This window comes from Tetrao urogallus, assembly GCF_951394365.1.
Source record: "Tetrao urogallus genome assembly, chromosome: 14".
Classification (NCBI taxonomy): domain Eukaryota; kingdom Metazoa; phylum Chordata; class Aves; order Galliformes; family Phasianidae; genus Tetrao; species Tetrao urogallus.
Window position 1 is genome coordinate 12,304,257 of NC_136827.1, and position 14,951 is coordinate 12,319,207.

Genomic DNA, 14,951 nt, shown 5'->3' on the forward strand with positions numbered 1-14,951 from the left:
CACTGAAGCAAACAGAGCTTCCAGAACATGTTAATAAAAGAAGTACATTCACTAATCTGAGCAATTCAAAGAAACTGCGACGCCGAAGCAAAAAACACTTGTAGTGAGAAGCCTCTATCAGAACAGTACATCTCAGCAGAGCAATCAAATCTGGAAGCATCTCAGGTAGGTGAAAAGCTGTTTTTTCTGCTAATGCATTATGAAAACATACCTTATTATCAGCACTTTCTGGAGCACGGAGATTGTTAGAAAGAGCAGTAATACTTAATACTTCCTTCTAAAGTCAAAGATCTTCATTAGAGTGGATGGAGGATCAGACCATTCTTATTCACTAAAAGAAGAATGATCCTACAGGGTTTCATTTTATCCTTCACGTCTTTGACACGCAAATATTTCCATTGTCGAAAGCCTTAAGAAAACAAATGAACAGAAAACAACCACAGCTTGCTTCTTTCACTCCAGAAGACGAATTACTGTAGTTGGTCCTGTGAGCAAATTTGGGCATGTAGAAGAATGCTTCAGCCTCTAAACGTGTGGACACTGAGGGGCCACTTCAGCATTGCAGGCTGTCATCTCCCCATTTCCTCAACCTACTGCTGGCAGTTGGAATTTTCCTCTGAAGGGTTCTGCTTCTTGGTGTCCCCTCCGCACACACTCCATTGAACTCAGCAGGCAAATAAAACAATGAAGGTAAATAACATTTGTTTCTTTCATTTCAGTTTTATGTATTTATTTTTAAACCACAACAAGAGGAATGAAGAGGATGAGGTGAACAGCTCTTGGACTGATATGCATGCCACTGTGTAAGCCTCTCTCAAAACCTGGTCGCCCCTCACCTCAAAATAAATGGCTTCTTTCTTCTACAGGCAAGACACAGGGTAGAAAAGTTTTATTTCCTGCAGTACCTGAGAGGGATGCTGAGGCAGGAGCAGGGAGCTGCACAAAAAATAGAGATCAAGATAATATTCTCAACAACTGCATGATACTCAGCACCTGGAACAAAAAGTTCTGGCAAGATTGGCTCTAGAAGAAACTCTGGTTTATTTCTTATGCATATGATATCGTAATCTAAGATGTTTTATAGGCAAGACCTTGGAAAGAAATAGTAGTTCTGGGTTCTCAGGGATCACCTGGTAATTATTTTGTACAGGTCAGTACATAATTAACTTCTGACTTTTGGCTCAAACTTCCCATGGAAGGAGCAATGTATTTTCTCCAGGGCTACAAGGCCTATGCTGCATCTTAATAGTTACCCTCCCGATACTGCATAAATCATAATAGTGCCAAGCCCATGGAATGCAGCAAGACAGCTCACAGCTAAATTCAGGTGTCATTAATATAAAACACAAGACATTGAAAACTATTAATAAACCAGCAGTGATGGGGGGAAAAACAACCATCCTTTCCTTTTCAATTCCTCTTTTTCAGGGATTACTGCCTTAACCTGACTCACACATCTGGCACAGGGGCCAAACACACTCACAAGAAGACCTGAATGCCTCACTCAACAAGCTCTTCACACAGCCTTCTACATGCATACAATCTGTCATGCAGTCATCTAACCAAGGGCTTTGCACCACTTCCCAGGACTCCACAACCACAGATGGGCGATGACTAAACTTTCCATGGAGACTTTCCTCCGATGATAAACCAACACAGCCCCTAATCCTTTTGTCAATAAGTACATTGCCCAGGAGAATGAGGGTCAAGAACGATCTATATAAAAGCAGGGAAAGATGTAGGGTAGGGGTCTTCATATGTAAGACATTGAGCTAAAGTTTATATATGGCCTTACAAGAAGGGAAAGCATATCTGCATTGGTTGAAACACGACAGTCAGCAGACACTTTGAATGACAGCCTGCACAGCCTGTAGGGCAGGAGGAAGACAATGCAGCCTTTCTGTACAGGCCACTTCTGTTTTGAACATCCTTCAACCTGAGGTGCAGCTCCCAATAAAGAAACATACAGAAACCAAGAGATAATTTTGTATGGATATACCACACACGATGGAGTACTTCATAACCAATAAGCTCCGGCATAGAGACCATATACAGCTTTATTACTTTTTCTAACTGAAGCTCTGTTTCTATGATTAGACCTCTCATTTTTTAAACAAATTGAAAACATTTTGTCACTCGATACGGGCTCTGAATTTCAGCCAAAAATCACTCACTCACCCCGCAGATACCTCACCTCCACTCTTAATGGCCTCTAACTTCACTCTGCAATTTTCTATGCAGAGGTCTCCACTGGATGTTTTCCACCAATCCACTGCATATCAAAACAGGCCTCATCAAATGTCTTACCAATTCAATTTTAAACATTCTTTTGGAACTGTAGATAAAACAGACCTTTAAATTAGTTTGAGTGGATTCTCTTTCATCTGGATATCTTTTCAGCAAAATTCTTGACTAATCACTTTAGAAAACACTGCAGGAACATTCTAGGGTGTTATTTTACCAGTAATTGTGAAAGAAAATGCCACAGGCTCTTGAGTTTCTAGGAAATTTTTATTTAGTTGCACTGTCTTACATACAAATAGTTCACTACACACAGAAATAAACAGGATATGAATGTACTTCATAGAATTCTTTGTAAAATCCACTAAACTTACATTTCAGATCTGCTTTTCATTTTACAGCATCAAAAAGTCAAGCATTAGTACTGTATCAATTTGAACCTCTGCCTTGAGAAACACAATGAAAATACTGGGGCCATGTTTCTTCATTAGCTATACTCCACAGAACAAACTGGCAATAATGGATTTAGTATTCCCAACATACTCTGAGCGTTCTTTACTGTCATGCTAGCCACTTCTTCACTGAAAATTCTGTAACATATCTGGGGAAAGAAGGCAGTATGCGTGTTCTGTTTTCAACTTGAAGGAGCTTACCCTCATCTATGGGTTTAGTATCAGAATTTTAACAAAGGAAAGAAAAGAAACTGAAAATGGTGTGGCTGTAAAACCCAGAGATGAAAATCAGACCATAAACAGAACCAACTTGCAGCTGTCAATGAGACTTTAGGTGAATTATCCAAATGGGGTGCATTTTCATTTAGTCACAGAGTGATTTCCACAGCCTTACGGCTTCTCCCTTCTCTTAAAATGGTAACAGAGGTCAACTATCAAAACCAAAATGAACTCACAGACTTCCAGGAGCATTGAAAGATTCATTGACATGCTTCAGAGGGAAAGAATCAGTGAGTAATCATTTGAAAGAAGAACAGACTCTAAAGGAATCTGGAGGAACAGGTACTCCCTGACTCTCACTAGAGAAAGAATGAAGAAAGAGGAGACACTTAGAAAGTGGTTTGTTTCCAGCCCGAAAAAGCTTGGATCTACTGACAGATGTATCACCTGAATATACGTACACTCTTTTCTACAGGTGTGCATGCAGAGTAACAAGTTTAGCAAGTCAAAAGCATTCTGCACATTCCTCATAGCATCCTACCAAAAAGGCCTGATCTGCTCCAACTGCACAAGGGATCAGGAAGAGAGATACTGAAACAGGCTTACAGCTACGTGTGCGTTGCAGCCACTCCGTTCCGGATCAGATTCAACCTTTCATCTGTAATTAATATATAGCAAATAAAAATGCAGTGATTTTTATTCATTTCAAGCCTCATTCTAACAAATAAAATTCTGAAAGCTTCAGATGCAGCAACTGAGCTTTTGGGAGAGAAAATAGGCCGGGAGATGTTTTCTTAATAAGGTACAATTGCCTTATAAGACTGATCTAATCCCCCTGACCTAGACTGATAAAAGGGATGAGTTGAAGTAACAAGAGAAGGCAAAAGAGTGATTTCACAAATTCTTTGCCATGTTCCTGTTTCCATTTCCCTCAACAGCTGCCATTCATTGCACTGCTAATATGGCTCAGTCTTGATTACAGTCATATCCTGCTCCTTGTTATCACCATTCGTAGAACAGCCAAACGTAACACTGAAGATTAGTATCTCTTATAGGAAACAAGAATTAGAAGCCAGTTATCCCTAAGCACTAATGAAAACACAAAGAAAAACAGAAAAACCATCGGATGAACTGGATGGACTACAGAGGCCTCAGTCATCAGTACCAACTGAAATGTTTGAATCACCAGAAGGAAGGATAACAATCAAATTCACCTGTAGTGAAGACAGTAACAAGACTGTGATGATAAAACAGTTAAGATTTCTGTTGTAGAACAAGCATCTACAATCCCAACCACGCAACACAAGCAGCTTCATTTTTATTGAGGTAAGCCTAGAACTGCAGAGAACAAAGTCCCATCAGTTGCTTACTGCAAAGGTGACACTCCACTGTCAGCAGCTGCAACGTTTAATAGCATCTTCTGATGAAAAATTATCCACCAGTCACAGACCAGAAAGATGACGACACAGAAGTTTCCTGGACAACTTTATCCAGAATGAGTTCTACAGGATTGTTATTGTTTTTATTGGTTTGTTTCAAAATGCAGCAAAGTGAACACGCAGCAGGTAATCCTGGCTTTGAAAGCCTCACTGAGATTATTATGGGTTAACTTTTATCCTGCTTGAATGAGTTCCACGAAGGAAAGTCATTTTATAAATGCCTTTCAAAACCATTTGGACTCAACTTGAAAAATAAGAGATCTGGCAAGTAAGTCCTCCTAAACATCACAAAAACTCAGCAAAATCAAGCACAGAGCTAAAACCCAGCCTATGAACAAAGCAGGGAGAAATGTCTTGCCAACCAGTAGCATGAGGATCCTCGTAGAAGGGTTTCAGCAGGGGTCAGTTGCCTGTTTCTTGAATCAGCTGGATTAAGCCAGAGAATGGGAACTCCAAGGAGCAGGAGCCAGCCCTAACCACATACATAAGTAGCAAATACAGGGCACTGTACCAAGACAAGCAAGTAACAATTGCCTTGGCGCCAGGAGGACGTAGAAGAGTATATAATGCAGAGGCAAACATTAGTCAAAATAAAAAAAATAAATTAAAAATAAAACAGAAGAGACTCTGGATAACAGCAAAACATGTAATATGGGAAGTGCAGGTACATATGGGGCCTCCATGAGAAGACATACAAAATTCACATCTCTTATATTCACATCTCTTGATTTTCTTACCTGATCTAAATTGTCCGAATGCCTAGACATGCTTCAAAACATGTTGTAACTTTTTTTTTTTTTGCCTTAGTTTCCCCAAACATCAGAAAAAGCAAATTCTTTTCTTTCTCTTCAGTAACAAGGAATGTTCAAGGACCAGCAGAAGAGTCCCCAGACCTAAACAAATCTCTCCAGTCTGCCAACTAACATCACCAGGACAGAGGGCTGCAAAGCAGGTAAATTCTTCCCCTGGCAAAACAAAAGAAAAAAAAAAAGAAAAAAAGAAAAAAAGAAAAAAAGAAAAAAAAAAAAAAAAAGGAAAAGGAAAAAAAAGGAAAAAGAAAAAAAAAAGAAAAGAAAAAAAGAAAAAAAAAAAGGAGTTTTGCTGCCTTCAGCAGGAACAGCTGTGAGGCATCGTTGTGTTACACACACAGACATCTGCTTTCTCAATCTTGTGCATAGCCACTCTACTCCCTAACCCAGGGCAGTGCAAGGAGAGCAGGTGGTTGGGAGAAAAGAAGGCAAGTCTGAATTCCTTTGTTATAAAGATGATATTTGCAACCAAAGGAGAAATCCCACGAGCTGGTCATATCTTTCACAGAGCTGATTTCTAAGGGAAGCAAAGGTCTGATTAGCCTCAAGATTTAAGGCACAGCTGCCAAGAGATGTTTTTGCCTTCTGCCCTTGGTCCTGCTTTCCAATAGAAAACACAGGGAAACACGATTTCCCTTGTAATCCGTGGGTCCTATTAGTGTTCCCTGTTTGGAGCTCCTCCTCTGGACTGTCAACACAGCGGGGGCTGGAAAAGAACAGTGACAAGAATTTTGCCCATATGGGGATAAATATCAGTAAAGAAAGTACAGCAAGGAGCCAGCAAGCAGCAGGGAGAACGCTTCTGTACAGAACTGCACAGAACCACATCCCCAGGAGTAGCCATGGACTGAAATCAGAGCTTGTTATTAATCTAAGTAGACACTGAGACCCAGTAGCTGGAGTAAATCAGATTAAACTCCTTCTCTTCAATAGATAGGAGCCAAGCATATTAATTTCTTCCCCCTTTCTTTTGAATGACAACCCAGGGGATATTTTTGTCTGTTCAGCTATACAAACATACTAATTGGAAACAAATAGCAACTGGAGATCAAAAACAGCAGGTTAATTTTGGCACTGAATAATGTCCTTTGTGATAAAACCAAATGTGAGGAGAAAGACTTGGGTAATTCCTAGCCTGGGGGTTACAGTACTGGTGAAGCAAGCTGCCCATTTCACACATCCCCACCCCACCTCGAGGATGGAAAGATTCTTTGAACACATTGGAAATAAAGAAAAACAGCTAAAAAAGTGTTAAAAGTGACTCTTTCTTTTCCACAAGGAATTTTACGAAGCACAGGACAAGTCAACAAAGTAGGACTTAAAGAAGAAAAATCCCCTTACAAAGAGATAAAACAGAAGGGAAAAAAGTATCCTATGCGATGTAGGAGTGCTACATTTTTATTTAAATATTCAGAAATTAATGAGAAGCAAAGCAGAGTGGCTGACTTACACTATGGCTGAGGAGCCCATTCCTCCCTCCCAAGCAACCACACTCAGCACCCTGAGAGCACAGCAGGAGCCCAGGGTACCGGAGCTTTTATATGAAACTGCTAAATGCTCCTTACCTGCCCCAGCCTTGATGGCTCTGGTGCTTGCCAAACCTCTTTGAGAAACCTCATGCGAGAAGGAAAAAAAGACAAAAAAGACCAAAAAAAAAAAAAAAAAAAAAAAAAAAAGCAGGAAGAAGAGAAACAACAGAGATGATCCTTAAAAGCCAACAGCAACACATAGCAACTGCAACTCAAGTAAATCTTCCACGAGATGGAGACTTAAGGCACATTACGCTTGCCATGTCAAGGGAGATGATTTCAGAGACTTCTTAAAAAGACAGTGATTTGAGTTAAAAAAATGGAAATAAAACAAAACGTATCAGCGCTTTAAAGGTTAACATCCTCTGCTGAACAACATGCGTTTATCCAACCACATCCTAGAGTAGTTTTTTCAACCCTGAAACCAATGAGCACAGCTAAGAGGAGGGCCTTTGGATGGTGGAGAGGCTGAGTTACCCCCTCCTTTCTGCTTTGCCTCTTTTCCACCACCACCCCTTTTTTTTTTTTTTTTTTTTTTTTTTTTTTAGTTTAGTAAATTAATGCAGCAAGAAACTCCCAAGATCTGGCAAGCCCTAGAAGGGGAGAGAGGGCAGAGGGGAAATGAAATGCATTAGGAGGACACTGAGCCACTTCCTTCCCGAACGCAATGGGAGTGCTTCCCAAGAAACTTCCCCTTCACTCCCCTCCACTCTGGCCCTGAGCAATGGGACATCTTCCCTACAGCAGCAATAACTTATTCGGGAGGAAAATAACCCAGGAAGCTGGAATCAACAGCAGCCAAACGGTGAGCAGGAAAGCGACACGACCGGGACTGCAGCACAGCTTCACACTGACAAATTCCTCTGGATGTAATTAGGAAGACACCCTGGCAAGCAGCAGAGATTAAAGCCCGGGGTTGTTGAGGGTCGCCCCCTCCCCATCCAACCCCACCATCCCGATGGCAAATCTACACCCCCTGCATCTCTCCCACTCGCCAGCCTGATGTCCGGAGCGGGATCCCGCTGAAGGGAGATCTCAGTTCTGGAAGCCTGTTCCTCCGGCCCCGAGCAGCACTGCAGTGGCGGGGCACAGCGGAGAGGCGGGCCAAGCCAAGCCAAGGCAGCGCCGGAGCGGAGCGGAGCCGCCGGCAGATCCGCAGGCAGCCGCGGAGCGCCGATCACCGCCGCTGTCCAGGGTGCTGAGCCGCGCTCCCGCCGAGCGCTGTCCGCGGTGCTGAGCGTGGCCGCCCTCTCTGCTGCTGTCCGGGGTGCTGAGGGAGCCGCCCGGCCTTGCCCCCGGCTCAGCCCGTCTCGGGAGGGGTGGCTCGCTTCCCTCACCAATTCTCCCCAAGTGCCGGGCTACTTTATTGGCCAACCCCACCGGCCCACCCCTCGCGGAGTACAAAATAAACACCACAGCGAGAGCTGGAAAAATGTGCAACGTCAACGCGCTCGGAGTCTACGTGTGGGAGACGATCGTTTTCTTCAGGTAAGGCTCGGCTTTGCGGGAGGAGTGTGTGCGCACCGGGCTGGACTTCCGTGCCCATCTTGAGACTGGGGCACAGACCCGGCACGGTCTCGGCCTTAAGACAGAAGCGTTACGCCATTCTCGAGCTGCTTTTTCCCCTCCTCTCTGTTCCCCGAGATTAGCTATACTACCTCCTCGGGTTCGGGACTTTCTGTAGCTTTGAGAGTTTCTCTGTTTAATTAGCACTGCAATCTCGCTAACCGCAGTGCTGAAAACACCAACCCCGGCTGGTTGCAAAGTGACAACTAGTGGTGGATGGGAATGCTGCACTTGAATTTGCCCGGGTAAATATCCCCACTTCACCCCCTCCCCATTCTAAAATTGCAGGTTCAGATGAGTTCCATGGGATGCTTTCTCTCCTCAGCTCTGTTATCTTGAGATATTGGGCTTTCCTTCCAAGCAGAACCCACCCTATTGCCCCAGCTTGCCTACATTCACTGAAAGCAAAGAAATAATAACTTCAACTTTGTTTTTCTTTCATGTTGTTTTTGATCACTTCACTTGTGGAATCTAATCAAAAGCAAGAGGGGTCAATGGGAGGGTTTTTTTGCAATTATATCTATCACTGAGTAGCTGTATTTTGACTTTGTTTTAGATGCATTCCATTACTCACTTAAGGAGCAAGGTAGCAGAAGGAGCCGTTTTACCCTTCAAGAATTGCTTCCACTCTGACTCTCCTTGCAGTGCTTTTATTAGCCAGATAAGGGAAAATACTGTAAGGGAGAAAACTCTTCCCATCTGCATGAATGGTGCAGCCTGCTGTATAGCAAGTGATAAGTGCCAGATACATGCAACTGAAAGAAAAAACACCTTTCATGATCTGAACTATTCAGTCTTAGATTTCATTTCAGTTACACGACTCTTGCTTCTACATTTCTGACTTTTTTTCATTGTCTCATCTTACAGACATTATTTGTATGCATATCACTGGAGTAATACTTCTTATTTTATAAACAACACTAACATTCCTGCTGACACTGGACAGAGCTTTCTAGTTAGCACTCCCTTTCTTTAAGAACACCAAAGTGTTTCCAAACACAAAAATCAGGATATCTCTACTTCTCTTGTAATTCCATAGGAAGTCAAAGACAGGACGTCTTAACAAAATTTGTCTGTTAAACCAAGAAAGAAGTTCAGGAAATAGCTGAAGGTATATTCACTCATACCTTCTTACTATTCACTTAAACCTTCTCGTAGCACTTATCATTATTGGGAATATCTGAAAAGCAATGTGCAACACTTAGTATTTCAGAGCCATTCTTTCCTGTGTTATTTAGTCATAAGCACATAAGCAGCACTACAAAACACAGTGGGGTGAAATAAAAAGATGTGTATGGATGTACAATAGAAACTCTTGACTAACATGCAACATTGAAACAGAGATGAAAAGCAAGGTTACATAGCACAAGTACTCAGGAATGGTCTTCAGAAAAGCTAGAAGACAAAAGGGGGAGGAAGGGGAGAGAAAAAAAGAGTGCATTTCCAGGCTTGAGTTTCCTATGGCTGTAATATTAAAGCCATATCTCCCTGAACTGCCTGCACAAATGAATTGGTACGCATTTGTCTTGCCAATCCTGTTTTATGATGCACACTGTTATGCATCACACTACACATCTGAGGACCTACAGGTTCTCAGCTCATCACTTAAAGTCTCAGACATTCAAAATCTCGGTAAAACAGTACATTCAGGTTCTAATGTAAATGTTTACACTGTTATAAATAATATATATGCACACTTATATACATATAGTGTACATTTGATTATGACATATTGCATATAAAAGGTATGCAAGATGAAGCCCTCTTTGAATATCAAAGGTATGCAATATCAAGTCAAGTATTCTTGAAATAAATACTTAAGAAAATTCGAAAGTGTTTAATTGCAGGAAGTCATGACACCAAATTATTCTCTGTACTGCAGTCATTTTCCAAACAAGAACAGATTCAACAATTCCTGCTTGAAATCGACTCTCAACAGCGCTTTTCTTCCCACCCTCCACCCCCCTTCATGTTATGCCTTCCATTTATTGCAGGCCAAAAATCTAGCAGCCTTTCTAGTCTGGGAATAACTTTGCTATTTCAGCTTCAGTAAGAAAAGTTTATTCATTAAGAGTCATTTATAAACTTAGCATGCCAATTACTCAAGCGCTCAGTCATGCATAATGTTAAAAAAACCCACCAACAACACACGTACAAAATGATAATCCAATAATCCATAACAGAAGTATACATTGCTTGAAATTACAGAGCGTACTACTTCATTGACAGCCTGTTGAAAATATTCTGGAAGGAAAATCCATGGTAATATATACACTACAAGGAATGAAAGAAAAATCCAAAGTCTCAAAGGAAAATGCAACAGAGCCAATACAAGAAGCAAGACTAGATCTGTAGCTTAACAAAAGTGTCCTTTGCCAGCCTTTTAAAAAACAAGACCCCGTGGGAAAGAGTAGCAGCTGGTGTGTGAACACAAACATCATGGTATTGCCAATGTAATATTTGTTTCTGCTACAGCCAGGGTGTTTTAGGAAGAATTTGCCATCAGCAGTTCATTCCAACATGCCTTTCTTTATGGAGAGCGTTTCTTCTTCTGCTACCTTTCTTCCCAGGCTGCAGCCACTTAGCTATGACTAAGACATTTACTGAGAACCTGGGTAGACAGATAGGGATGGAAGCTGGGTTGGAGTGGGAGGAGAAACGGGTCTTCTGACAGTCTGACTGCTTTATCAATTCTTCCTTACACACCTCTGGAAGACAAAATACTATTTCTTGAAAATAATAATGGATTGGACAATATTTACACAGGTTCTTCCATATGCCTTCCTATCTCTGGAGGTTCTCCCAAAGTCTAACTACGTACACGACATCTCTGTACCCCAGTTCAGTTGGGAATTCCTTCATGTAGAGCAAAACACTGCCCATGCCCCATGATGATATTGCCTGGACTTTTTGCTTTATGATAGCCTTCTAATGGCTGTAGTGATCCAGAAACACTGCTGCAAGTGCCTGAGGATTGGGAGATAAAAGAGAGCCTAAGGTTTGCTTTTTACCCAAGTGGACACTGTTCTGCGAGGCTCTGAGGTGGTTTGTGCCTCATTCTCATCTTAATCACTCTTCTGCATGTCAGGAACCAGAAGCATGACCTTCATCTAACCAAAATGAGTTAGCTCCTTCTGAACAGGGACTTATCAGCTAGCAGGAGTGATTCAAGCCAACTGCTCTGAGTGATACAGAGGCTCAGACACTATTGGATTCCACTACTAGGCTTTTCCTACTCCCTCTGATCAGTAACAGAGCTCTTCAATTTCAGCTTTTATAATAAGAAGATACTATTGTGATGCTATTCTTAACTTCAGAAGAAAAAAAAAAATTGCTTTTCACAAAATAGACTTTCAAGTAAAATAGGTAATTTTAGATCTGCCGATTTCAGCTCCTTGAAAATGCAACAAAATGGAAGGCAGGGGAACGAAAAGGGCAATATGTATGCTTTTCCAAACCTTCTGCTATACCTCTGCAGTGCTGGATAGCATTGCAGAAATACCTGTGACCGAAACATTAACCAGAGACTGACAGAACTGCAAGCTAAGCAACGTAACAAACATTGTCAGTAGATAAAGAGTGGTTTACTTACACTAAAATCTCCTAGAAGTTGTGCTTTTGACCTGTTGTGCCTTTGACCTGTTGTGCCTCTGCTCTGAGGCTGGTAGCTCCTCCATGAAATAAAAATGATTTCGCAGAGCCTTAGACTAGGCAGCTCTAAGGATATTCTTTAGCTTCTTCGATCTGCAACCTGTGATAGCCCCATTAGAGACCCTGTTTAAACAGTTACCGATTTAAGATTGGAAAGCATGATGAGGTAGACAATTCTACCTAGAAGACCTTTTGAATCATCCAACAAAAGAAGATAAATTTGCTGTCATCTCACAGCAGATGCAGAATATTCGGGACTCTGTCTTCTACAGGGATTTTGTGCACACTTCCGTCCATTCATAACAATTCACTCACAATTTAGGTAAGACGAATTAAAATATATAAAACACTTTCTAACTTGCAGCCATCTAAACAGCTGGCTTAAAGAACCCAAGAGCTACTCTCAGCGCAAAAGAAAGGCTCCATGTGAGAACAGAAGCTTTCTGCTTTTACAGTGGATGCAATGAGCAGCAGAATAGTAGATAAGCAAGGGGATTAACAAACACATCGCCAAAAAAGCTGCTGTCTTGCATGCATCAACAAAATATCTACAACTCTGGGGCACTGGTGCTGTGCAGAATTCAGATTATGTGGACCAGCTGTCCACTCCTACTCCTGATGAACACTGCACTAGTCTGCACAGAGTCTCAATAGCAGAATACATATTTACTCTTCAAATACATCATGGGAGCTGCTTCTGGAAAGAGAGTTATATGCAAAGGGAATAGTACACATTGGGGCGTTCCATCATACAAACTTTCTACAAAGAATCCTTTAAGAACAAAGCTTCGGGCATGTGATTTTGGCCTTCCTCTTACTCCTCTCAAGAGGTGTTGGAGAAACCTTGCTTATATAGAGCAAGTCAGTAAAGGGCCTTTGACTCGGTTTCAAGTGTCTCAGATTTGCTAGCAGAGACTAAAGGCTAACTCCTTCCTGCTACCTACCAAGTGACTCAAGGCAGAAAGGAAAGCACTTGTAAGCAGCAGCACGCTCATCTCAGCACGTGAGTGAGATGAATCTCATTAGCCAACAGACCCTTAGAAGACAACCTGAGCAGAAAAGGATTCCAGCATCTGAATTAGGATTTCAATCAGTGTCCAGAATTAAATTACTTCATTATCCCAACACTGACCAACAATCATCTGTGATAGAAAACCAGCAAAGAAGTCTGTTTTCTTTTTATTCTAACAATACAGGTGAAAAGGGCTCTCCAAATTTCAGTATTAAGAACACGATGTCAGACCACCTAATGAATATAACTGCTATTTAGTTACTGATGAAACAGAAAAGGTTTTAAGAAATAAATCATGCTTTAAAATCACAACATCTAAGTACGTCAAATGACCAGAGTCCATCCACAGAGTTTCACTTGCTCATTTTCTTTTAACTCTGGATTTTCTCTGAGAATGCTGGAGTGACTAGCATTAAGATAGATAGAAATCAAAAGGAACTACCAGCTTATTTTGTCTGTATCATTTCTTGTTGTTGTGGCACATTATATCAGGGCATCTCTATTTCCAGTAAATTACCTTTTTGGTTTGGCTATTGTCTTGCATACTTTCTATTGACCTTTGTGCCCATCAGCAAAGGCAGAATGATTTCCATTCTTACAAAGAGTATGGTTACACTTGCACACTCCACACTACCTTCAGAGAAAAATGGTTGATTCTGTTCTGACATAAGACACACTAGCAAAAAGAATAATAGTTTCTGCATATCCTCCCCACCATGTTTTGATTCACCAGACCTGACAAAAAAAAACCAACAAAATTCAAATGCTTTTGAGAACCTCATTTTGGAGGAAGACAGAAAGCTGCTAACATCAGTAGTCCTGGGATAAATGGAGCACAGAGAAAGCAGTGAGATGTGCTCTGATGCAAGGAACAGGAAGAATCATTAGCAGCCATGAGCTTCATCACCATGCTGTCTGGCTGCTGCCTTCTAACCTACTTGCACAGCTCAGAAAAGAGCAACTTCTCCATTACGCTCAACCTTAAATATTGCTTACTCAACAGGTCAATTTTCCTGCAAAGCAGCAAAAATGAATTTACCTGTCCTCTCTTTCCTCTTCCTTTCCCCAAATTATCCAAACAGTTTACTTTTGCATTTGCAAAGCCAAATAACAGAGGGCATTTCCCCAGAGGGGGAAAATTTACATCAGTATCTCTTAACTATGATGACTACAGGATACAGAATAATACAGCTCCCATAACCTCTTGGGAATCTGCCAATTTGCTGTAGCTGATCTGGTCTTGGAGGTCTGCATGCTTTGATCTCAGTAGTGCTACAGATTAGATATACACCTCCCAGCTGCTACTAAACCTCTATAGATACTTCAGGAAGCCAATGCTCTAAAAACGAAGGGGAGAAAAGGAGCTTTTGTGCCTCTCAGTAGGGCCTAAGCACAGAAAAATCTCGCAGAGAACAGAAATAGATGGAGACAGATGCACCCATCATTTACGCGTGCTGAGCACACCCCATTATGCAGACAATTATTTCATCCATATAATGCACCATGGTAAGCTGCTGATTTGGGGACTGCACCACATCTGGCTGCTACATAGACACAGTTGGCATTCTGTAAATACATCTCTGTTGGATTTAAGTTCTAGCTGAGAAAAACAGGAGAAATCTTAATTTAACAAACCCCACGATTTTGAGAGGGAGGGGGAAAACAAAAGTGTTCTGCACCTGCTTTCCTTTTGATTTCTCCTTTTACCATCTTTCCACCCTGGCTCACAGCTCACTAATGGAAGAAAAAAAAAAAAAAAAAAGGAAAACAAATGCCTTAGCAGACAGTCAAGGAACTCTTTTGTTTTTATCAGTGCCTCATTGTAGGGTGGGCAAAAAGGGGGGGAAAGCCACTAAGAGGTTGCCAAGACAAGGAGTGTCGCATGCACAGAACAGCAGGGCTTGCAGTGCAATCAATCATCGCATGTGCTGCCTTCAGCTGAACGCCCACAGCAGCTCCCAACACGCCTGCCCTCCGACCACGCAAGCCAGAATGCGGATCCTATCCCCCAGCCCAGGCAGGGCTGAAGCAAA

At 41.7% G+C, this 14,951-nt stretch overlaps 1 protein-coding gene across 2 annotated transcripts in view; it reads left to right on the top strand.

Annotated features, from left to right (window-relative positions):
- Positions 1 to 8,121: 8,121 nt before the first annotated feature.
- The window catches only part of GLRA1 (glycine receptor alpha 1), a gene marked incomplete at both ends in the record, with an annotated part of 36,480 nt that continues 29,650 nt past the window's right edge, over positions 8,122 to 14,951 (top strand). For both annotated transcript variants that reach the window (XM_079542297.1, XM_079542298.1), the window contains one exon: positions 8,122 to 8,177. In XM_079542297.1, the coding sequence (XP_079398423.1) occupies positions 8,122 to 8,177 (56 nt within the window). The remainder of the gene's footprint in view (positions 8,178 to 14,951) is intronic.